Source organism: Danio rerio, chromosome 3 (assembly GCF_049306965.1).
Source record: "Danio rerio strain Tuebingen ecotype United States chromosome 3, GRCz12tu, whole genome shotgun sequence".
In the NCBI taxonomy this organism is placed as follows: domain Eukaryota; kingdom Metazoa; phylum Chordata; class Actinopteri; order Cypriniformes; family Danionidae; genus Danio; species Danio rerio.
The window spans coordinates 61,300,217-61,325,504 of record NC_133178.1 but is presented as its reverse complement, the minus strand read 5'-3'; the positions used below and the strand labels follow the sequence as shown (position 1 = coordinate 61,325,504).

Below are 25,288 nucleotides of genomic sequence, written 5' to 3'. Positions count from 1 at the left end.
CAAAGCTTCGGCAGTAATCAACACCAAATATTCAAAGCTTCGGCAGTAATCAACACCAAATATTTAAAGCTTCGGCAGTAATCAACACCAAATATTTAAAGCTTCGGCAGTAATCAACACCAAATATTTAAAGCTTCGGCAGAAACCAACAACAAATATTCAAAGCTTCGGCAGTAATCAACACCAAATATTCAAAGCTTCGGCAGAAACCAACACCAAATATTTAAAGCTTCGGCAGAAACCAACAACAAATATTCAAAGCTTCGGCAGTAATCAACACCAAATATTCAAAGCTTCGGCAGAAACCAACACCAAATATTTAAAGCTTCGGCAGAAACCAACAACAAATATTCAAAGCTTCGGCAGTAATCAACACCAAATATTTAAAGCTTCGGCAGAAACCAACACCAAATATTCAAAGCTTCAGCAGTAATCAACACCAAATATTCAAAGCTTCGGCAGAAACCAACACCAAATATTCAAAGCTTCGGCAGTAATCAACACCAAATATTTAAAGCTTCGGCAGTAATCAACACCAAATACTTAAAGCTTCGGCAGTAATCAACACCAAATATTTAAAGCTTCGGCAGTAATCAACACCAAATATTTAAAGCTTCGGCAGTAATCAACACCGAATATTCAAAGCTTCGGCAGTAATCAACACCAAATATTCAAAGCTTCGGCAGTAATCAACACCAAATATTTAAAGCTTCGGCAGTAATCAACACCAAATATTTAAAGCTTCGGCAGTAACCAACACCAAATATTTAAAGCTTCGGCAGTAACCAACGCCAAATATTTAAAGCTTCGGCAGTAATCAACACCAAATATTTAAAGCTACGGCAGTAACCAACACCAAATATTTAAAGCTACGGCAGTAATCAACACCAAATATTTAAAGCTTCGGCAGTAACCAACACCAAATATTTAAAGCTTCGGCAGTAATCAACACCGAATATTTAAAGCTTCGGCAGTAATCAACACCAAATATTCAAAGCTTCGGCAGAAATCAACACCAAATATTTAAAGCTTCGGCAGAAACCAACAACAAATATTCAAAGCTTCGGCAGTAATCAACACCAAATATTCAAAGCTTCGGCAGTAATCAACACCAAATATTCAAAGCTTCGGCAGTAATCAACACCAAATATTCAAAGCTTCGGCAGAAATCAACACCAAATATTTAAAGCTTCGGCAGAAACCAACAACAAATATTCAAAGCTTCGGCAGTAATCAACACCAAATATTCAAAGCTTCGGCAGTAATCAACACCAAATATTCAAAGCTTCGGCAGTAATCAACACCAAATATTTAAAGCTTCGGCAGTAATCAACACCAAATATTTAAAGCTTCGGCAGTAATCAACACCAAATATTTAAAGCTTCGGCAGAAACCAACAACAAATATTCAAAGCTTCGGCAGTAATCAACACCAAATATTCAAAGCTTCGGCAGAAACCAACACCAAATATTTAAAGCTTCGGCAGAAACCAACAACAAATATTCAAAGCTTCGGCAGTAATCAACACCAAATATTCAAAGCTTCGGCAGAAACCAACACCAAATATTTAAAGCTTCGGCAGAAACCAACAACAAATATTCAAAGCTTCGGCAGTAATCAACACCAAATATTTAAAGCTTCGGCAGAAACCAACACCAAATATTCAAAGCTTCAGCAGTAATCAACACCAAATATTCAAAGCTTCGGCAGAAACCAACACCAAATATTCAAAGCTTCGGCAGTAATCCACAACAAATTTTCCAAAACTTAAGAAGAAATCAACACATAATATTCAAAGCCTCAGTAGTAACCAACACTAAATATAAAATTTTGGTAGAAATCAACATGACATATTCAAAGCTTCATTTGAAATCATGAAATAATAAACGTTTTCGTAATAATCAACATACTGTAGAATATTACTTCGGCAGTATTCAACACAGAATATTCAAAGCTTCGGCAGTAATGATCGTGGAATATTCAAAGCTTCGGTAGTAATCAACATAAAATATTCAATGCTTTGGTAATAATCAACATGGAATATCACTTCGGCACTTTTCAACATGGAATATTCAAAGCTTCAATAGTAATCAAAAGGGAATATTCAAAGCTTCGGCAGTAATGATCGTGGAATATTCAAAGCTTCGGTAGTAATCAACATAAAATATTCAATGCTTTGGTAATAATCAACATGGAATATCACTTCGGCACTTTTCAACATGGAATATTCAAAGCTTCAATAGTAATCAAAAGGGAATATTCAAAGCTTCGGCAGTAACAAACACCAAATATTTAAAGCTTCTGCAGTAATCAACAAAGATTTTTCCAAAGCTTTTGAAGTAATCAACACCAAATAATCAAAGCTTTGGCAGTAATCGATGCAGAATATTTAATGCTACAGTAGTAACCAACACAGAATATTTGGTAGTAAACAATATATTCTGTATCAATATGGAAGCTTTTATTAAACACGGAATATTTAAAGCTTTAATAGTAACCGTACGTTCACACCGAAAGCAGCGAGAGCGTCAAAGTAGCCTGAAGTCATTCATTTTCAATGAGAGCCTGCGGCGATAAGCAGCATGGCGCGTCTTTGCCGGCATGGGCGTCTAGAAGAGTTGAAATCAAGTCAACGTCATAGTAATAAGCTACGACGCAATTCAGCGGCAAGCAATCAGAATGAAGACGTCCACCGCTTGATAGGAGTTCAGAGAACACAGACCTGTGAAGTCTGGTTCCGACCACAGTTGTTCCCAAGGGTTTGATGATTGCGATCGCCGGATTTCCAATTATTATTTACAATGTCTTCTTACAGGAACATGCACTGAATAAGTTACTTGTGAGTTACTGATGTGCAATAATGTATATATTATTAAAAAAGTGTGAATCTCACGCAACGTGACAGTACAAAATAGTATAGCTGCTTCAGGATATTTCAGACATATGGACACATATTGGATAAATAGAGCAAAGCCACACCACACACAACTTGATTGTTATATGACTTTGATAAGAAGCGCGCAACATTTTTCCGCTAGAAACATGTTTTACGCAGGAATGTAACTGATATGCTGCAACGGCTCCTTTAAATACGAAATCAATGTAGCGAGTTTTGACGCTCTTGCCGCCGGAGCTGAAGGCAGATAGCGTTGTCGCCAGGGCGGCCAGAGCGACCTTGGACGATCTCGCCGCTTTCGGTGTGAACATACGGTAATCAAAATGGAATTTCCAAAGCTCCAACAGTAATGATCAAGGAATATTGAAAACTTTGGTAGTAAACAATACAGAATACTCCGTAACAATACGGAAGCTTCAAGAGTAATCAAAATGGAATATTCAAAGCTTCAGCAGTAACCAAAAACAATATTCAAAGCTTCGGTATTGATCAACACCAAATTTTCTGAAGTTTGGAAATACACAACACAGAATATCCAAAGCTTCTGCCGTAATCAATGCAGAATACTCAAAGCTTCAGTAGTAACCAACACCGAATATTCAAGTCTTTGGTAGAAATCAACAAGGAAAATTCAAAGCTTCGGTAGTAATCAACATAAAATATTCAAAGTTTTGATGATAACCAATACGGAATATTACTTCGGCAGTAAACAACACTGAATATTCAAAGCTTCTGTATTGATCAACATAAAATATTCAAAGCTTTGCAGTAACAAACACCAAATATTTAATGCTTTGGTAGTAATCAACATAGAATATTCAAAGCTATGGAAAGTTTCAGAGGGAGGGGCTAAACATATTCTTCTCTTTATTAAGGGAATTAGCATTTTGGTGCAATATGCACATGCGACACATTTAGATTTCTTAAAAAAATTTTTTAATAAACTACAGAAGATTGGAAATCAGAAGCATACGGTACTTAAACGCTTTGAGAACACACTTGTGAACACACGAGACACTGCATTAGTGATACAGGGATCTGTTAAGAGTAATAATTTTAATAAGATAGCCTGACATTTTTCTAACTCCCATCAAGATATGGAATGAACCACCAACTATTCTGGCATATGTTTTACACAGCTGATGCCCTTCCAGCTGCAACCCAGTATTGGGAAACACCAATACACTTTCACATGTTCATCCAATTCACATAAAGCGCATGTCTTTTGACTGTAAGGGAAGCCGGAGCACCCGGAGGCAACCCATGCACCCAGCGACCTTCTTACTGTGTGCTAACCACTGAGCCTCTGTGCCACCTTGTTCTGTACTGCATAAGAAGTTCAGTCCAGAAACGGTGCATGTGCTTCAGGATCTTTGTAGGTTTGTTTGTGTGTTATACACTTACACATCGGGTGACTCCAGAGGTTGCACTCGAGCAGCATACAAAAGTTCATCTTCTTTGGAGATCAGAATCTTGAGTCCATCGGTCAGGAGCTCTTTGGTCAGAACACAGTTTGGAGGAGCTGCAAGAGAGAAATAAACAACTCAATCTCAATCTTAAGTACAGCACAAGTGCCTATTTGTTAACGGACGCCTTGTTCACCTGGAGCAATTCTGCAGCTTGCTGACACCTTCCTCTCCTCATCCTCCTCCGAGAAGCTGCTGTCCTCACCCAAGTGGAAGCCCTCGTCGGCTGCAAAACTCTCCATCAGACGGCTGACCGCTCGACCTTTAGACTGAGCCACACAAACAGCGCAATGACAATCACTTTCCAGAAAGTCTTACACTCTTTCCAGGATCAGCAGAAAATCACATCTGCCGACTGTGACTGTCAGAGTGTGTGAACATCTAATTTGCATGAAGTTTATTTTTATTCAGCAAGAGAAGATGAGAGTTTAATGTGCTAAAAATTGAGAATGTTTGTTTATTTGTGTACCTCTCGAAGTCTGGTTCTCCGAGTACTGCCGTTGTCATCACTGTCTGGAGACTGGGCTTTAGTTGACCAGTAACTTCTCCTCTACAGCGAAGAACAGAAAACGTCAAATATTAGTTCAAGACAGGCGTGGACATCTGAAATCAACGTACTGTATGCAAGTACAGAAGTCACACTTTGAAGACATTTAGTTACTGTTCATCTACAGTATTTTAAATAATTGGATTGGATTAGAGGTCAAATAAGAGACTCTCATGGGTCAGGAAATTTCTGGAATATATTATGTATATTCCAGAAATTCCCTGACCTATGGGAACCCTGTTGAAGGCTGAACTATTACATGTAAAACATGAATTCTGATGAGGAAAAATATTATGACTAATTAGAGTGCCTATAGTGACCCTGTTCACTGTGGAACTTTACCTGTGGATCTTTACCTAGGAACTGAGAAAGCAGCTTTCCTAGTCCCATTTTCCATCATATGGACACAGCTACATGTCCAGAATTTAACTGGGGGGAGTGACACCATCAGAACACCATAAAGAACATTTTAAATTTGGCATATTACTGTAACGGAGGCCAGTTAGTCAGGTCTATGTGGGTAAACCTCACTCCCCTAATATCAAGTGGTAAATTAGTGACATGACATTAGAGGCTGTGGTCTTAAGCCTAGTTTATACTTCTGCGTCAAGTGACCGGCGTAACTCACGGCGCATGCAACGCGCACAGCTGTGCATTTATACTTCTGCGCGCTTTCTCTGTTGGTCTGCATTAACACTTCCGAAACGCTAGGTGGCAGTGAGGTGTAAATGTTCCTCTTTGTCGAGTTTCTTCGCGTCTGTTTTGCTTTTCCTGAGCACTTCCTGGTTGTACAAGTGACTCAAACTCGCTCATTTTGAGGCAGTAACCGGCAGACGTGCAACAACTTTAACTATGAGGTAAACACAAAACAAAACTTTCCATCCGGAGCTCCTTTACGGGACTCCACACTTGTAAACAATCGCTCGCGCCATTCGCGCGGCTCTCGGTCCCCCCCAGACTCGTCAGCGCTACCAAACCGACCAATCACAGAGCTTGCGCTACGCGTTGTTGCGACGTGTAGTTACATTTTTTGAGAGGTACACGTAAGTGACGGCCAAGGCGAAGGGCTATGCGTCAGCGCCGTAGCATACGCCGGCGTTTGACGCAGAAGTATAAATCAGCCTTTAGGGTTCTTGGTAGTGCGTACAACTTTCATGCTGGAATTGTCAGTTTGAATACAGCTTGGAGTGGGTCAGTGTAGAACAGGAGGGGTTACATTAGTACTATGACCTCTATAAAAGTGAGGTTTAGTGGGGTGAATGTAACAAAGGCATGCTAGTCAGAGATATGAGAGGCCACTAGAAAGTCTTCTAGACTTTGTCTAGACCATTTTTAGACTTTTTGTCACCTTTGGCAACATTGCTTTTCCAACCTGCTTGAACCTGCACCTCCTTACTTTATGTTTATCTATGAGAGCAAAGATAATAGCTGTGGAAATCTGGCAAGGCTATTTTATCTCTAACAAATATGAAGCGATGACTTCATCTTTAATAGAGAAGATACTAATGTTTTAAATGAATACACTACATTAGCAATAATAACGTTATTAACCTTAACGTTTATAACCTTTTCTCTGCTTCTAAGATGCTACAGTGTTTAGGGTACTCATTAGAGCGCCCACCTCACACACTGAAACTGTGTGCATAGTTGTCGAATCAAAGGGGTTACTTAAAAATACAATGTTGTCTAAACTGCTGGCAGCTAGCTCTCTGCAACTCTGCCACGGTCACTCACTGAAGCTAAGCAGGTCAGTACCTGGATGGGAGACCATATAGCAAAACTAGGTTGCTGCCGTAAAAGGTATTAGTGAGGCTAGCAGGGGGTGCTGAACATGTGGTTTGTGTGGGTCCTAATGCCCCATTATGTTAATGGGGACTCTATACTGCTCAGTCTTTTGCTGCGTTCACACCAGACGCCGAACGCGCATCAAGCGCGAGTGATCAACATGTTAAGTCAATGCAAACGCGCGAATAGACATCCTGCGACGTGATATGTGTGAATGACGCGAATGGCGCGGTGCGAATGGCGCGATACACGCGAATGGCGCGGCGCAAATTAAGCGTTTTGCACGTTTGATGCGCAAATCCCTTGAGTTCGAAAATCTGAACTTCAGCAGACATTCGCGTCGCGTTAACCAATCAGGAGCTTGCTATTGTGGGGGCGTGATTGTGATGTATCGCCTGTTGTCGGTGTCCCTGGGGAAATCCTCCAGCCAACACCGACAAGAAGTTCATCAAACTGGGCTCGGCTCAGTCAGAATCACCACTGAAAGCCTCCATCATCCAGGTTCAGTTTCTGGCGGAGTTTATGAGCTTAAAGAGCTGGATGCACCTCTGAAAGGATGTAGTGGACTTAGAAACGGCCCTAAAAGTATCAACGCTTTTCATTAGCTTATTTTCTTCATAAAATCCATGCTAGCCCTTTAGCTATGAAGCTAAAGTCACGGGGCAGACAGAAGCCCTGCCCATCATGCGAATCCGCGTCTGTTCTGAAGTGAATTTGACTCGCGAATGAAGCAGATTTGACACGTAAATGAAGCGGGGTTTGACGCGCGAATGAAGCGAGTAACCTCAAATGTTCACGCGGCTATTTACGCGCGAATTATCCTCGCGTTCCATGTCTGGTGTGAACACAGCATTTCAGATGAGACATTTAAAAGAGTTCCTGACTTTCTGTGATCGTTAAAAATCCCAGGATGTCTTTTAAAATAGTAGGGATTTAACCCCAGTGTTCTGGCCAAATTTGCCCACATGGCCTCCAAACCATCTCCAAATCATAATTAGCTTCATTCTTGTGTCCTCTCCGTCAATAAGCTGGTGTGTGGTCTGGCACAAAATTGCTGAGAAATTTTGTTTATTTCCCCCTTCTGCCACTATCAACAGGAAGGTTAAGAATTTTACTTTCTTGGGGTGGGGCAGGGCACTCTGAGCTAGACAAACTTGTAATTGCGTAGTTCGCCTATGCCTAGAAATCATACTGACAATTTGTTTAGGTTTGAAGAAAGTGATTAAGAGTTCAGGGTGTTGCCCTGTCCTACAAATCCCACAGATATCAGTCCAACTGATGATTGGGATGCGATAGACCAAAAAGATTGCTCCACTTTAAACAGAACTTGAAGGACCTGCTGCAAAAGGCTTGGTGCCACAGGAGACATTTGGGGGTCTAGCAGAGTTCATGCCTCGGTGGTGTAGTAATCATTTGGCAGAAGGGGTAACAAACAGAACATTAGGCAGATGGTCATAATGTTTAGGCTCATTTGTGTACATCTCAGTGTACAATTATATTTAATTCAGTTCAATTTAACTTTATTTCTTTAGTGCTTTTGAAGAAAACATTCAGATTGTGGAACATTTCAGCAATTCAGGCAGGCAGACAGGAGAGTAGTGTAGAATGCAGGTGCTGTTCTAGTTAACTAAAGCTACTTCAATTCCGTTTAGTATGAATGTCACTGTGTAATGCAACGTCAGTGCAATGCAAATAATTTTTTCATGAATGTGTTCATGTTGCCTACCGTGGCTCTCAGCATGGAGGTCTTCCGAGTGGCTCTCTTCAGTCTTTCGCTGCTGCTGCTAGGAAATGGAAGCAGGCTGCTACTCTTCCTATAATGACCAGGCCTTCCTGCCATTCCAGACCAGCGTTTGTCCTGCAGTCTTGGCCTGCCTGGTCGTCTTCTGGCACTTGGAGGTTTGGAGACAGTGATGGGGACTGATCTACAGGGGGTCCGTTGTTTGACCTTCACATCCCCCGCCGTTACAGCATGAAACTGAGATCCTGTTTGGGTTTCATAAAATTAGAAATTTTTGCAATCAAACAAATGCGAGGTGCATTGATCACTATTTGTGAATCACTTTACCATAAAGTTCTTGTCGTTCTCGCTTAATCTTTGCTTTTTGATTGGCTTCCAGTTTGACCACAGAGAAAGGGGAGGGGCCTGTAACAGCCGGGCTAAACGACAGATCTCTGAATGCTGGAGCTTTGACGTCTTGGCCTTCCTCACTGCCATAACTGCCCTCCTCTTCTTCTTCCTCTGTAGCATGAAAATGGCATTTCAATATGGCTGATCACATCTGTATATATATATATATATATATATATATATATATATATATATATATATATATATATATATATATATATAATTATTCAAAACATGATATGCTGGAATCACTATAAAGAAATTTTGTTAGCAGTTTGCAGCTACATCTTGATCTAATTTGGAAGTTATGCAAACATTTGTACACCATATGAAATAAATAATGAGTTATAGTGTTGTTTTCAGGAATGCTGAAGAAGCAAATACGCTAATTATTTATGGGAACAACTTTATATTCTGCTTTTTTTCTAATTTTTTAAAACATTATTGCTATTTTAGTGTGGACTAAGGGAAAACATCATCAGAAAGTCTCTGAAAGTCTTCATAAAATCTGCATCTGTTTTGAATCTATTTTTCTTCTTGCGTGTCTATAGTTGTGGCAGCAAATATTTTATATAGACCTGCTCATAAATAACTGATTCTTTACAGGTTGGTTAAATTTTCTGCTTCTTTCAAAAACATTTTATTTTATGTTGTGTTGGTGTACGCAACCCAAATGTATGTTTCAATGTATGCTGGGCAAACATTGCCTCTAGGCAAAGGACGGTCACGCCGCCCTTAACCCTAAAGTGAAGGCGTGGGTGGGGGCGACTAGACGCGGATATAGCTGAGGGCGCGGGTGTTGAGGGTAGTGTCGCGGACGCCGCCCTCTCTATTCTGCCGCCCTAGACGCGGATATAACTGAGGGCGCGGGTGGTGAGGGTAGTGTCACGGACGCCGCCCTAGACGTGGATATAAATGAGGGTGCGGGTGGTGAGGGTAATGTTGCGGACGCCGCCCTCTCTATTCTGCCGCCCTAGATGCGGATACAACTGAGGGCGCGGGTGGTGAGGGTAGTGTCGCGGACGCCACCCTCGACGAGGATATAACTGAGGGCGTGGGTGGTGAGGGTAATGTTGCGGACGCCGCCCTCTCTATTCTGCCGCCCTAGACGCGAATATAACTGAGGGCGTAGGTGGTGAGGGTAATGTTGCAGACGCCGCCCTCTCTATTCTGCCCTTCCTAGACGCGGATATAACTGAGGGCGTAGGTGGTGAGGGTAGTGTCGCGGACACTATTCTCGACGAGGATATAACTGAGGGCGCAGGTGGTGGGGGTAATGTTGCGGACGCCACTCTCTCTATTCTGCCGCCCTAGATGCGGATATAACTGAGGGCGCGGGTGGTGAGGGTAGTGTCGCGGACGCCACCCTCGACGAGGATATAACTGAGGGCGTGGGTGGTGAGGGTAATGTTGCGGACGCCGCCCTCTCTATTCTGCCGCCCTAGACGCAAATATAACTGAGGGCGTAGGTGGTGAGGGTAATGTTGCGGACGCCGCCCTCTCTATTCTGCCCTTCCTAGACGCGGATATAACTGAGGGCGTAGGTGGTGAGGGTATTGTCGCGAACACCACCCTCGATGCAGATATAACTGAGGGTGCCGGGTGTGAGGGTAGTGTCGTGGACGCCGCCCTCTTTATTCTGCCGCCCTAGACGCGGATATAACTGAGGGTGCGGGGGTGTGAGGGCAGTGTCGCGGACGCAGCCCTCTCTATTCTGCCGCCCTAGGTGGCCGCGCCTAGGTCGCCTCTATGGACGCGCCGGCCCTGACTACATATAATAGCTTGTGAAAACCATATGCACTTGGACAACTTTTAATTCCCTCTCAAGATGTTCATCTGAAGAATATTTGGGCCTAAGTGGACCAATTCAATAAAGACCACACACATATCCCAATTACACTGTCCTCAAACAGCTCTTCTCAAACATTTAGTATTTCAAGAGAAACAGGCCCAGATTTATGGAGACACATATACTTAGGGCTGGGACACATCAAGTCAACGGTTGGCCATTGGGCTTTGTTACTCCGTCAGTAAGACTAGTTGGATGTGTGTTCCACACATTGACTGCGTCCAAAATCGTCTACTGCTCAAGTAGGTTCTACATTTGAATTAGATTTTACTACATGACCATTACAAAAGTGTGTTCTACGCACTACATCCGCTATTTGTCATTAACGCATGACCTACCCATTTCAGCTGTGATGCTTCATTCTCATTCATGAACTCTCTCATGTGGCATCATAGAAAAGCATAGCATTCATCGAATGAGCACTTTAGAAGCTTGCCTGAAGTAATAGGTCATCCAGGTACTTCTTTCATACTGTTTTTCAAATACTATGAGTTGCAGCATACTACTCGGCTCGCATACCGTTTTTAACATACTATATAGTATGGAAGTATGCGATTTAAGACACAGCCATCGGCTCTTATCAGGTTAATGTTAGAGCTCGTTGGCCCGATTTAGCATGTTGATTTGGCGTTGGACCATTGGCTGAAGAGATCACTCTAAAGCCTGTTTTATACTTTTGCGTCAAGTGACCGGACCAACACTTTCGAAACGCTAGTTGGCAGTGAGGTGTAAATGTTCCTCTGTTTCGAATTTCTTCGCTGCTGTTTTGCTTTTCCTGAACACTTCCTGAATGTACAAGTGGCTCAAACTCGCTCATTTTAAGGCAGGAACCAGCAGATGTGCAACAACTTTAACCATGAGGTAAACACAAAACAAAACTTTCCATCTGGAGCTCCTTCACAGGACTCCACACTCTAAACAATCGCTCCATTGGGCTCGCGCCATTTGCCTGGCTCTCGGTCCCACCCAGATTTTTCAGCGCTACCAAGCCGACCAATCACAGAGCTTGCGCTACGCGTCGTTGCGACATGTTGTTACATTTTTTGAGAGGTGCACGTCAGCGACGTCGACGGCCACGGCGTAGGGCTATGCGTCAATGGCGTAGCATACGCGTGTGCGTTTGATGCAGAAGTATAAATCAGCCTTAATTGGTTATTCAGCAACGAATCAAGAGCGCAAGTGTGACATATTGAAGTGACATATTAAAGCGCATCAGAGATTGGGATTCCACTTGTAAAAAGAGAAAACAGACTACTGCCCCCATGCGAAGTGGATAGACACATCCACAGCGCAAAATGCTGCAAAGTTTTGGTCCAGATACGATACAATCCGAGGCAACAACACAGTTTGGCTTTGTTGGTGCTAGTTGTTTGGCGTTGGCTTGGTGTGTCCTGGCACTTAGAGTGTTTGAAAACTGTGACATTTAAAGTTTGGCTATGCCTATTTTACATTCCCCAAATGAGACACTCTCACCTTGCTCAGAGGACTCGCTCTCTGGGGGTGACGTCTCCCCATCCTCGTCCACCTCCTGTCTCCTTCCCTGCGGGATCCTGGCCCCTGGCTGCTGCAAACAAGCTGTTGCTCCTGGACTTTTCTTCCTTTCCCTTTTTCCTGCCACAGATTCGTGCCGCTTCCAGCTCTCCTGTGTTCCACTGTCTCCACTTGTGGCTGGAATAGAGCAAGAGACAATCATTTCCATTCAGAAATTCAAGAAAACTACATCTCCATTGATACCTTTGCAAGGATATGGTGGAAATCATGCTTCATTTAGCTAGAAAGAATTTTAAATCCACTTTTTAGGTCTTACTACTTAGTACTGAAAAGAGTTTTTGGTTCTCAAAAGTGTTCTTGGAGCTTCGTACTATTACATTTGAACCACTGATAACACATGGACTGTTTTGACAATGTTTTTGGTTCTTTTATTGGACTTTGAACATCTCTGGACCATTGCTGTCTAAGGGGCGAGGGGGCTCTCAGATTTATCTAAAATATCCTAATTTGTGTTCTGAAGATGAACAAACGTCTTAGATAATTGGAACAACACAAGGGTGGGTAATTAATCACGGAATATTCACTTTTGGATGAGCTAACCCTTTAAAGTCAGACATTACATGATATACACACATTGGCAATGTGGAAGTTGGGCTTTACCTGTGTCGCTGAGGCTCTCAGACTCATTGGCTGTGCTGAGCTGTGCCGAGTCTCTTTTAGAGCTGCTGTGGCCAGAGTACAGGCTCTTGGATGCCGTGGTTCCAGATGTATGTTGTCCACCTGGGACTCTCTGCTTGAGTTGTGTAATTTGTTGATCTATGGTGCTGTTCTTCCGATAACACTGTGATTTCATCTAAGAAAGAACAAGAGCAGTCCTATCAGGGAAACACCGAGTTTTGTTCTCTGCGACTTTTTGATTCTTCTCTAATGCCGAGTTCACACTGCAAGATTTTAGCCCTGATTTTGTTTTGTGAAATTAAAAACAAATGGCTAAAATTGCAGGCCAATCAGTTGTATTTTCATGCTGCATATCTGGATCTGTCAGCATTTCATAATCATAATTCATAATTATTTACCTATCACTTCTCGCCTGCATTTGATCATGAAATGTCATTTGCGAGCCATACAGAATTGCCTGTGATTCCTTCTATACTGTAGACATGCAGTGTGTAACATCCTGTTGCAGACCCATCACGCAGAGTAGCATGTGAATGCTACCCCAGACAGGCATGCAGTGTGAAAACAATGGCGATCCGCCGATTTTATATAACATGCAGTGTGAATTTGCCATAAGTTAAGCTGTTTATATGCTGTTCATATATCTCCAAATCAATTCTGTGGAAGGTAACATGAGCTGACGAATTTGCTGTGATGTGAGAACACGAGAATAAAATGTGTGGACGCTTACCTGCGCAGAGCTTAGACGGCTAAAGCCTCGATTGGACAGTTTTTTCCTCTTTTTCTGAGAGTCTCCGCGCTCCTCTGCTAGTGGACTTAGCCCCGCCCCCACCAACCTGTCAATCAAAAAAACACCGGAGGCGGTTAAAGTTGGGTTGAACCAATAAATTTCTCCTTCAGAAACAGCACTATAGGCTGTTTGTGCTTGCTATAATCAGCCTTGAAGTTGGCCTCTTCAAAGGAGAGATGCTTTGGTGAAGAAAAACGATTTGTTCACTTTAACTGCTTGTTGAAAATCACTGAGTCATTCATGACTGAAACACCCCTACAGCTCAGGCAACGTTGGTATGAAAGGAGGAAACAAAGCAGATCAGACAGAGGATGAGGCTGAGCTGCCTTGCAGTGGACTCAAATTTCTGCCTGCTCTGATGAGCATTTAAAAAAAAGAAGAAAAAAGCATGGTCTCCACACCTCACGCTTGAGGAACTGTGATCAGACAGCCATCCCGTCGCTGTTCGAGGGTAGATGGTGGATAAAAAGCCCTGCGTGAATTACCAGGGGAGATTCTCCCTACAAAAAAGGGGGTCAGTTGCTTTGAAAAGACAGAGAGAGCCATTTGTGGGCACTGCATGTTAAACGCTATTGTTCTTAGCGTACATCAGAGCCGTCGCAGTAGTATTTCCATATCAGCATCGGCCTCAGCTCTGAAACAGGCTGGGAGGGAATGCCCTTGAATTTCCCTGGAAACCTGCCCGACAGACCGAACACAAGACGGAGGCGCACAGACAAAAGATTACCTTCCGTCCTCCAGCAAAGAGCCCGGCGCTAGTGTGCCGCCAGTCACACGAGCTGTTTAATCGCCGTTAGACATCTCTGGAGAGGCTGTGTTTGTGCAAACGTAATTGAGATTTTGTTTGCCATAATGTGCTTTTGCTTACGTGATTCCTGAGGGGAAATGCTGATTTCCTCTGAGACAAAATGGAAATCTAAGTTGTGTTTCATTTATTTATACACAATTAGCCTCACTGCAAAAATGATAACTGTAAGAATAATTATATCAATGTTTTATTTATTAAGTATAATGTTCATTATTAGCACATGTCACTGTAAAGGTGATCAATACAGGTTATGACTGCGCTGACTTTCTTTTGTGGTGTTGACATAACCGGCTACAGCAGGACATATTGTTGATCTCTTGGTTTGTGTTTGCAGTGTCTCATTTGGGCTGCGTCTGAAAGCTTAGCCCATCGACTTATTGCTTTGCTTGCCCATTGAGGCACTGACTCTGGAGGCAGCATTTGTAGTCAAAGTCACCTCGTAAAACGGATTTCAGACAGACTTCTGAGAAAGCAGGATGAAGAGATGATGCTAACCATCAAGGACTTCGAGAACAATACTTAATACGTAAACAAACTTCAATAAACATGTACACATAGACAACACCTATATACTATAATACTGCTGGTTTACCATGTGTATATATAATAACTTATATTCGATTGTTTCTTTAAGTAAAGTTTATTTATAAACAAATTTCGAGAGGATCACATGATTTTTTAACAGCTGTTCCAGCGTTAGCTCATGACTAATTATCCTATCAAATTCCCAACTCACTAGAAATAACCAGAGTTTTCTCATCTCAAATTTTTCGTCTTGAAGACCCCCCCCCCCCACCCCTCGCACCAAACCCTACTTTCCCTTCTTTCAAACATGCGATATGGAGACCAGTGATTAGCACTGTTGCCTCACAGCAAGAAGGCCCCTGGTTAAATACCCTTCCAAACCAGGCGACATTTCTGTGCGGAGTTTTGCTCGTTCTCTCCGTGCTCGTGCTGCTTTCCCCGGTTTCCTCCCACATTATAAAAACAAGCACTCTAAACAATTAATCCCAAACATTTTTAGCCAAGCTCTGAGTCCATATCTGACACTTAGCTACAATAAGCAAGGGGGGAGTCATTGAGATCTACCTAAGCTCAAACTCCCCTCTCGCCCTGCAGTGGGAGGGAGCCCAGGTCTCGAGGATCTTATAAGCTCAGGCTTTCTCCCGGGACAATATGCCAAACAAGCTTTATTATCAATCATCAGCTAAAGGTGAACTCTTGAACTTAATTTGATTGTAATGCGATAATGTGCACCTTTCATAAAGTTGCTTTGAAACAATAATTATTGTATAAAGCTTTATACAAATAAACTTGAATTTTATTTAATCATGTACAACAAAATAGAGGAAGCTCTGGGGATAACTAACATACTACAATAGTAACTTCATGCTAGAAATTACATCAGGTATGGAGAACTGTTGGTCAAAAACTGCAGTGTGCAGTTTAGCAGTTGATCGACAACTGCTAGCAGCCAAAAAACAGAAATATGCGCACATTTAAGATTCTCAAAGTCAGAAACTCGATCAAAAACAAACACAATGGAAAAAGTCAAAAGAAAATCGGAACATTTCAGCTTTAGCTCTCAAAAATTTCAGGTTGATGAAGACCATGGAGGTTGAAAATAATTTGAGAGCTAAAGTGGTAGTAAAGTGGCAGTTCTTTTGACTTCTTCCAAAAACTGCTAGCAGCCTTTGTACTCCAGTGGAAATAAACAGTAACGTCACACCCGCCCAAGCAACCGAGTGATACGCGCAACACCGAGGCCAGTCTGGGTTGCTAGGTGTGTGCAAAGCACTCGATTTGTGGTAGAAATCCAATCCCGTCTCAAACTTTTAATGCTAATTTCACCTCCTAATATTACAACTCACGAGACAACATATCACCTCAACAAGAAATCTCATCATGATTATATATATATATATATGTATCTTGGCTGATAGCCGTGTGATATTCTGCTACAACAGCACTCGTACAGCCTCTTCACTCTGGTGTATTACTCCGCTCGAGTGACAGCATATCAATAAACTCACTACAGTTTATCAAATATTGCAGCTGTTGGCCAACATAATGTACCTTTGAGTTTTTTTTAGGCGAGAATGTAGTTGTATAGATTGCAACTATGCAGTTTATTTATAAGAATAGTGCTTATTTTAAAATATTTTTAATTTTGGAGATTCAGTGCATCAGAAGCCAGCCTGTCGTGCTGAGCTTAGCAAAGACGGTTGACGTTCTGCCACAAGATGCCAACAGAGATATAGCATTTTCCGTAGACGTTTAACACCTCGTGATTAAATGAAGGGCGCCAATGTGATTGTGTACACCAACACGCCAAACGACAGGCGTAAAAGTGTAATTTTTAAAGAAACGCCTCATACTCGTTTTTTTGTTTTGATGGGCCACGTCATTTCGTTTTGTGTACATGACTTAAGTCCATCTCTCTTTTTTCTATGTTGTATTGCTGTATTTATACCATAATATTTTGGTAGTATAAACGAAATATCACACTCATAGGGACACTAGGGTAGTTGGCCTGTGGCCTTGAGCCAACACACACCTCCCACCAGTGCCGATATACAGCCATATCGCACTGCTGCTCATGTGATATTGCTTATACAGGAGCATGCTCAAACAAACTGCTTGACGATATACTCTTCAAACATTAAGTTTTGATGTAAATAGTATAAGTAATAGGGTGGTGTTGATTTTTGCAATGAGTTTGCATGTTCTCCCTGTGTTTGCGTGGGTTTTCCCTGGGTCCTCTGGCTTACCCCACACTCTAAAAGGCATACGCTTTAGATTAATTGGATAAACTAAAATGGCTGTGGTGTATGTGTTTCCAGCAATGGGGGTTCACAAGTTCACAAGTGCAATCTCAGTGCTGGGTTGTGGCTGGAAGGACATTCCTTTCTTAAAAGATATGCTAGAGTAAATGGCAGTTCATTCCGCTGTGGCGACCCCTGATAAATCAGAGACTTAGCTGAAGGAAAGTGAGTATAAGTAATAGCAGATATCGTTTTGTATCAAGAGGATTTGATGAGAAATGATTGAGTTCTTATTAGATTTGGAATCTCGGCAAATCTCTGGTTGGGATAAAAGTGTATGGGCGTTTCCCAGCACATGGGATTCACAAGTTAGTGTACTCTCAATGCTGGATTGTGGCCAGAAGACATCAGATGCTTAAAACATATGCTAGAGTAGTTGGCGGTATATTGGACTTGAGATCTTGGCAAATCTCTGGTTGGGGTATCGTAGAGATCTCAGCTGGTCTCAGTTTATTGGGATGTCAGCGTCTCAATTTGGTCTCTATTTAAACTCATTGCTGTTTTGGGATATTAAAGAGATGTCTCGTGACTATTCTTTCCTCCGGGATAGAATCATGCTGGCTGTGCTGTGCATCAGCTTTTGTTGATACTAGTGTGTGTATATGTGCAGTCACGGATAAGAGTGTGTATATGCTGGTGTTTGTTTGGCGTGTGATTGACAGGCAAGGGGACAGAGGGCGCAGTGGAGTGTGTGTGTGTTTTCCCCGTGAGGGAGACCCCACAGCGCTGCGAACTGACAAACACAACATGACACGGCCCCTCCTCTTGGAGCAAGCTCATGGCGGCTAATTAAACAGAGCTCCGTCACGCACACACACACACTTAACATCACTGTAAGGAATTCACAGAGACATAGTGCCAGACAAAAACGCACACACATAGGATATGAATTATTACCTACTGACCCACTGCCCCCAATAAACAAGAGGCTAAATGGAAAGCAGCAAGTGACAATGTCATGCATGGCGTCACCTGCACCAAAACACCGAAGGAGCAGATCTGTCTATTAATAGCATCTCTTTATGTGATGCAGTGTCACAGTGTGATACCCACGAGTCCAGAACCAGCAGTGACAACACACACTGTCACACCACAAACCCAAACAACATAATTAGCCATGGGGATTAAAAGGAATTGAACCAGGTTCCAAATCTGATTCCAGTTAACGAGCAATTCCCAACATCGGTTTGTTTACCACAGAGCGTATTTGACAGATTTGCATTGTTTATTGATATGTAGATGAGGTGACATTTGCAGCAGATTGTGGATATCTATAAAGGTTACAGACATCTCATTAAGCTAACTATATGAATATATGAAAGGCTTGAAATTATGTTATCATTTTGGTGACGTGTGCTGTCAAAAATGATCAGTGCCTGTACAAATAATGCTATATGCTTTAGAAATTATAATATGCTTTAGGTAGAATGTGAAATGAGCAAACTTGAAACCTGATTTTAATACGTCCAGCATAGCTACTGAAATACACATACACACCAGGGCTCAACAATAAGGACTGCCCGGTGGCCCAGGGCCAGCGTGAGAGACGCTTGGGACAGTAGACAGGATAATTACTGGCCCGATTGGGACAGTGCTGCCACTGCAACATTTAATTGGTCTGCGACTATTTGTCAATTGCGTGCATTTTAAGTTTAGGCCCCGTTTACACTAGTGCGTTTTAGTTTTAAAACGGCGTTGTAGAATGAAAACGATCCGCGTCCACACTCGCGTTTTACCCAGCGTTTCTGAACTGCTCTCCGTCCACACCAAAACGCTGAAAACGCACATCACGTGACCACACACACACACTCGGGCAAGCGCTCCAGCATTTCTACCCAGATGAGAGCTCTGCTTGTCGGACTGCTCATCACGCATCTCCCGCTGGATCTAATCTCACTATATTTGCTAAACGTGATATTTCATTCATCTTGTTGTCTTTATCTAACGACATAGGCCAATTCCCTGACTTTGGTCATTGGAATCTATTAAGTTACTTGTTCACGGGTAACATATTTTGGTTAAGCGCAAAGATAAGTTAATGATTAATCCAGGTACATTGACTGATCGCTTGCCTTTATTTCCTACAATGTATAAACTTATTGTATGTTATACTTTTATAATTATCGATTATTAAAACTGATATTCAGCAAAAGAGAGGGTGCGTTTCGTATTTTCACTGAAATTGAAAGGAGGCAGTTGTTATAGGCTCCGTTTTGTTATAAATATCCTCACAGTGAAGATGACGCTCATGCAGCACGACGTCTCAACATTTCTGCTGTCTGTTAAGTTGCTAATATTAAAAAGAAAATAGGCAGTTCCTTAAATCATGTTTACATTTTATTGTTGAGAAAGTGAAACAACGTAGCCAGGGTGATGTGAATGAAGTTATAAAGTACACTTTTCCCTTTGAAGATTGACGCGTGTCCTCGGTATGTTTTCCATATCAAACTGAGAAAAGAGACTGCAGCCTTGATCAAACTTGCGAAGTCTTAACTTACAAGAAGAGGATGCGAGACTGAACTGTGTGTGGGCTACTTAATATTGAGGAAAAGCCCCAATCAGATAGGCGAACGTTTGCAGCCCTGCCTCCGTTTTCAGATGTCTCCGTCTTTCCCCATCCACACTGAGACGGAGCAGCAGCGTTTTAGAATGAAAACGGCCTCTCCATCGTTTTCAAAAAGCTCCGTTTTCGGCGCTAGAGAACTCCGGCGTAGTGTGGACGGATGGCGTATCCGTAGCAAAACTTATGCGTTTTTAAACTAAAACGCACTAGTGTAAACGGGGCCTTAGTCTTCAAATACTGCCTTCTCTGTGATGTCGTTAACACCATATTGCTTTTTGGTTCCTCTTGTCTGATTTGATGTTTTGAGCATGCTATTTTTTTCCGTAACCTGGTAAAAGCCAGTACAGCGAAGAAACAGCAACATGGCAGCAACATCAAATTATAAGGCTAAAACAAAATGTCTGTTTCTAACGTCTTGGAAGCAGACATTTACGTGTGAACAATGCGACAAACAAATAAATAAATAAAAAAACTGATAAAATTTTTTTTTAAAAGTGATGTTTTGCACGGTTTGCCATCAGTTTGACAAGTCAGCCACCTTTTGTTAAATAATTTCGAACCACAATAAAATACCTCCACATTTTACCCTGCTCTTTTTGTTTGGAAAACACTTTTATTAACATGTTTTGAAGTATTGAAAATCTAGATTATTTAAAATATGTGGCAAAAAATAGCTATTAACTTCCCTTTTTTTTTTTTGGTGGGGCCAGTAAAAATTTGGTAGGGCAAGTAAAAATCTGAACCACTGGCCCGATCGGACCAGTATAAAAAATCTTTAGCGTTGAACCCTGCACACATCTATGATGTATATATATGATAAACTCCAGCCACTTTATTAGGTGCAACATTACTAGTACTGGGTTAAACCTCCTGTTGCTTTCGGAATTGCCTTAATTTGTCGTGGTACAGATTCAACAAGGTATTGGAAATATTCCTCAGAGATTTTGGTCCATAATGACATGATAGCATCAAGCTTCGTCAGCTGCACATACATGATGCGAATCTCCCGTTCACATCCCACATCCCAAAAGTGCTCTATTGGATTGAGATCTGGTGACTGTGGAGGCCATTTGAGTACAGTGAACTCATTGTAATGTTCAAGAAACCAGTCTGAGATGATTCATGCTTTATGACATGGCGCGTTATCCTGCTTGAAGTAGCCATCAGAAGATGGGTACACTGTGGTCATAAAGGGATGGACATGGTCAGCAACAAATACTGATGTAGGTTGTGGCATTGACATGATGCTCAATTGGCACTAATGGGCCCAAAGTGAGCCAAGAAAATATCCCCCACACCATTACACCAGCCTGAACTGTTGATACAAGGCAGGGTGGATCCATGCTTTGATGTTGTTGATGCCAAATTCTGACCCGACCATCCGAATGTCGCAGCAGAAATCAAGACTTATCCGAGCAGGCAACATTTTAATAATCTTCTATTGTCCAATTTTGGTGAGCCTGTGTGAATTGTAGTGTCAGTTTCCTGTTCTTAGCTGATAGCAGTGGCACCCGGTGTGGTTGTCTGCTGCTGTAGCTCATCTGCCTCAAGGTTGGATGTATTGTGCATTAAGAGATGCTCTTTTGCAGATCTCGGTTGTAACGAGTGGTTATTTGAGTTACTGTTGCCTTTATATCAGCTGGAACCAGTCTGGCCATTCTCCTCTGACCTCTGGCTTCAACAAGGCATTTGTGCCCACAGAGCTGCCGCTCACTAATCATTTTCGCTCTGTAAACCCTAGAGATGGTTGTGCGAGAAAATCCCAGTGGATCAGCAGTTTCTGATATACTCTGACCAACCCGTCTGGCATCAACAACCCTGCCACATTCAAGGCCACTTAAATCACCTTAGAAGTTTGCGTTAACAAGCGGTTGGACAGGTATACCTAATAAAGTGGCCGGTAAGTAGATCTTTAAATTCTTCAAAAAACTGTTAGATTGGGAATTTTTTGAACAAAATATTTTTAACAAAACACATTTTAATCAAATTAGTTAAAATACCTAATGTTTAATAACTATTTAGTTCTTTATCTATTCTGTGATGGACGGTGCTTCATATTATAATAGATATTTTGAAAGATACTAGTATTTAGCTGGTACTCAAATTGCAATTTAATTGCAATTAAATAGCTTGATTAAATAGCTTAACTAGACAAGTTTAATTGGGTTAGGTTAATTATGCAAGTCATTGGACAATCAAATTAAATGTATAGGAGTTAATCACTGAATTATTGAATTAAGTCAAACAAAAAAAATTAGACTGAGAAAAATATATTATGTCTTAGCTCTGTTAAACATTAATAAATATAAATATTTGATTGCAACTTCACAGTAATATATAACAGTGATAAAACAGTGTTTTTATTAATACCATTAATGTTGTTGTTAAAACAACAGTTAAACTCTGCTGTTATTTTAGGATTTCCGCCTGGATTTTGCCGACCCAAATTTAAAGCTTCCCAAATCCACATGCAGAGGTGTAAATGCAAAAAATTGCTATCATTTTAAAGAAAACTCTTTGAATTTTCATAAAACACTGTTGAACGTGTTTAAAATAACGGTATATGTTGTCTGTGTCATAATAAACACCTATAAAAGCTTTTTGTAAATTATTTTATAAACTCAAATTTGAAAGTGTACCTTTTAGGTTCTGTGTCTAGCATGCTGTAATTAATTTAGGTGGTTCCTGCACATGTCTGTAATCATAGGAAAAAAAGAAAAATGTCTCCACCATAATCTATGCAAAAGTTATTGTATTCCAGCTGATGAGAGGTGCTGTACAAGCCACAGGGACCGATCATTGTTTCATATTTCACTATTCTTTTGTTTGATCAAACATAATTCACTGTGTTTGGACCACATCAGACATATAAAAGGATTACTTATGCACATCACCTCAAAAACAGAGGAGAACAGCCCTGAAGCGCACAGCATAAGGTAAGAGATGACAGCTGTCTGTGCTATCTGGCGCTGCTTAGTGATCATAAATGTATAGTTTTCACTTCTGCGCCATGGAAACACCGCGATTCATTCAGCAACTGTTTGCTATGTGAATATAATTCAGTAAAAAAATGCTAGAACTGTATGAGCACCGGCAAGAGCTTTCATTTGAGCTATAACTTGTACATGTGTCATATGAAAAATATGAAAATGAACCAATGTAAAATACCCAGCTCGGGTATCCAAAATACTGTGTATTTAAGTGTAAATAACTTTTGTATAGTAGTATAAAAACCTAAGTGATGCATATGTGCATAAAATATAAAAATCTAAACGAAACCACTTAAGGGGGTTTGGTGCAATGCTAGCCCTTTAAATTTTAAAGCGAAAGTCGATGACATCACGGACCCGGTACCAGGTCCGCAGAGTTTAACTGGTTTAACTAAATGAATGTAAAGTATGAGCCACTTTATTTTTGTCTTGTGCCTGTATAATACTGTAAGATTGGTATTAAGCATTTCCCAGAGATGGGTTGCGGCTGGAAGGGCATCCGCTGCGTAAAAACTTGCTGGATAAGTTGGCAGTTCATTCCGCGACCCCAGATTAATAAAGGGACTAAGCCGACAAGAAAATGAATGAATGGTATTAACCAAGTTCAGAGGCTGTCATATGAGGATCAACTTACATTTTATGTGTTTTTAACAGTTTCAATATGAAAAAAAAACTTTTGTATTGATTTAATAAATTTATAGCAGTTTGTAGAAAAAAATGATGTGGATTTATTGCATTTCAGGAGAAAAAATATAATTATTTACATAATAAATCTTGGCGAGGCAGTGGCGCAGTGGGTAGCACATTCGCCTCACAGCAAGAAGGTTGCTGGGTCGCTGGTTCGAACCTCGGCTGAGTTGGCGTTTCTGTGTGGAGTTTGCATGTTCTCCCTGCCTTCGCGTGGGTTTCCTCCGGGTGCTCTGGTTTCCCCCACAGTCCAAAGACATGTGGTACAGGTGAATTGGGTAAGCTAAATTGTCCGTAGTGTATGAGTGTGTGTGTGAATGTTTCCCAGATGGGTTGCGGCTGGAAGGGCATCCGCTGCGTAAAAAAAAAAAACTTGCTGGATAAGTTGGCGGTTCATTCCGCTGTGGCGACCCCGGATTAATTAAGGGACTAAGCCGACAAGAAAATGAATGAATGAATAATAAATCTTTGCAAATCAAAATGTAGATTTCACTGTTTAATCTAATATAAACTAAAGGTACTCTGTATTTTTTTTTTTCAGTGGTTTTATAGTGGTTTTCATTTAATCCCTTTCTTGCAAAAGAAAAAAAAAACTGTATTTAATCTAAATGGATTCATAGCATTTGGTACCAAACTCTTCATATGCTGTAGCACAGCCCTCAGCACAACAGCAGACAATACAGTGATGTTCAACACAATACAGATCTGGCCGCTGGCCTGTTAAATACTACTAGACACACTGCCCTCTTTTATATACAGTAGACAAACACAGTGCCCTCGGTGAGGGGCTCTGGCTGCCTGCCCGTGCGTCTGGGTGTTGCTGTCATATGGAATCACATTGTGGTGGCTGGTTGGCATGAGGGCAAAGGCAGGCGGGCGGAAACAGAGAGGAGGTGACAAGACAACGGGACAGCAGGGAGCACAATGAGAAAGCGAGTGAGAGAAAACACTTTTAGGAGGTGTTTGGAGTGTCAATATCCCTCGTCAGACCTCTGGAGAGAGAGATCTAAACCCTGACAGATCCTCTGACCAGCAGGCATTACGAAACGTTGTACAATAGCTCATTCTAACCATATTCAGTAAATACCCATCGCTCTGTTTCCAAATCTACTGAAACGCCTTGTTTGCTACCGTCTATATAGGCAGATGTCTGCACAGAGCTCGCATGTGACAGATTTGTAACTCTGCACATCAACACAAACGGAGCTATTCACACAATTGAAGAAACAACTGATTCCAGAAGAGCTAGCATGCTAAGCTAAATTGTTGATATGCGAAGTAATATGAAATTCATCACGTATTAAATGTACAATAGTTAATAGATTAGATTTAACTATACTTTCGATAGAAATGGCTTGTTTTTAAGCGGCATGAGTTTCACACATCATGTAGATCTATGAATATTTAACTCTTTAAGTGCCAAACTGAAGTATAAATTGTTGTTGGTGAGTTTTTTTACAGCCTTATTCGAAAATGGATTAAATTAATTTATATCCTCAAAATTCTACACACAATACCCCATAATGACAATGTGAAAAAAAGAGTTTTTGAAATTGTTGTAAATTTATTAAAAATAAAAAAAATCACATACCTACTTGAAAAAAAACAGCTTAAACCAGCCTAGGTGTCACCGACTCGGTCCCGGTCATTCCCCTCGCTGGCCAGCAGAGGCCGCCATCTCCGGACTTTTAGCATTACATCATCCATCTACACTGATTGCGCATACACCTGATCTGAATCTTGTTAACGACCCACGTACCTCATATAAGCCGCACTCAAACA

General features: G+C 41.4%; 1 protein-coding gene across 1 annotated transcript in view; it reads right to left on the bottom strand.

Annotated features, from left to right (window-relative positions):
• Positions 1 to 25,288, bottom strand: part of bahcc1a (BAH domain and coiled-coil containing 1a) — a 153,125-nt gene that overhangs the window by 15,962 nt on the left and 111,875 nt on the right. Inside the window, exons 15-22 of the mRNA XM_001338177.10 lie at positions 13,574 to 13,679; positions 12,826 to 13,018; positions 12,148 to 12,342; positions 8,763 to 8,936; positions 8,421 to 8,680; positions 4,832 to 4,912; positions 4,499 to 4,631; positions 4,301 to 4,418 (exon numbers count right to left, since the gene is read on the bottom strand). Of these exons, the coding sequence (XP_001338213.6) occupies positions 4,301 to 4,418; positions 4,499 to 4,631; positions 4,832 to 4,912; positions 8,421 to 8,680; positions 8,763 to 8,936; positions 12,148 to 12,342; positions 12,826 to 13,018; positions 13,574 to 13,679 (1,260 nt within the window). The remainder of the gene's footprint in view (positions 1 to 4,300; positions 4,419 to 4,498; positions 4,632 to 4,831; positions 4,913 to 8,420; positions 8,681 to 8,762; positions 8,937 to 12,147; positions 12,343 to 12,825; positions 13,019 to 13,573; positions 13,680 to 25,288) is intronic.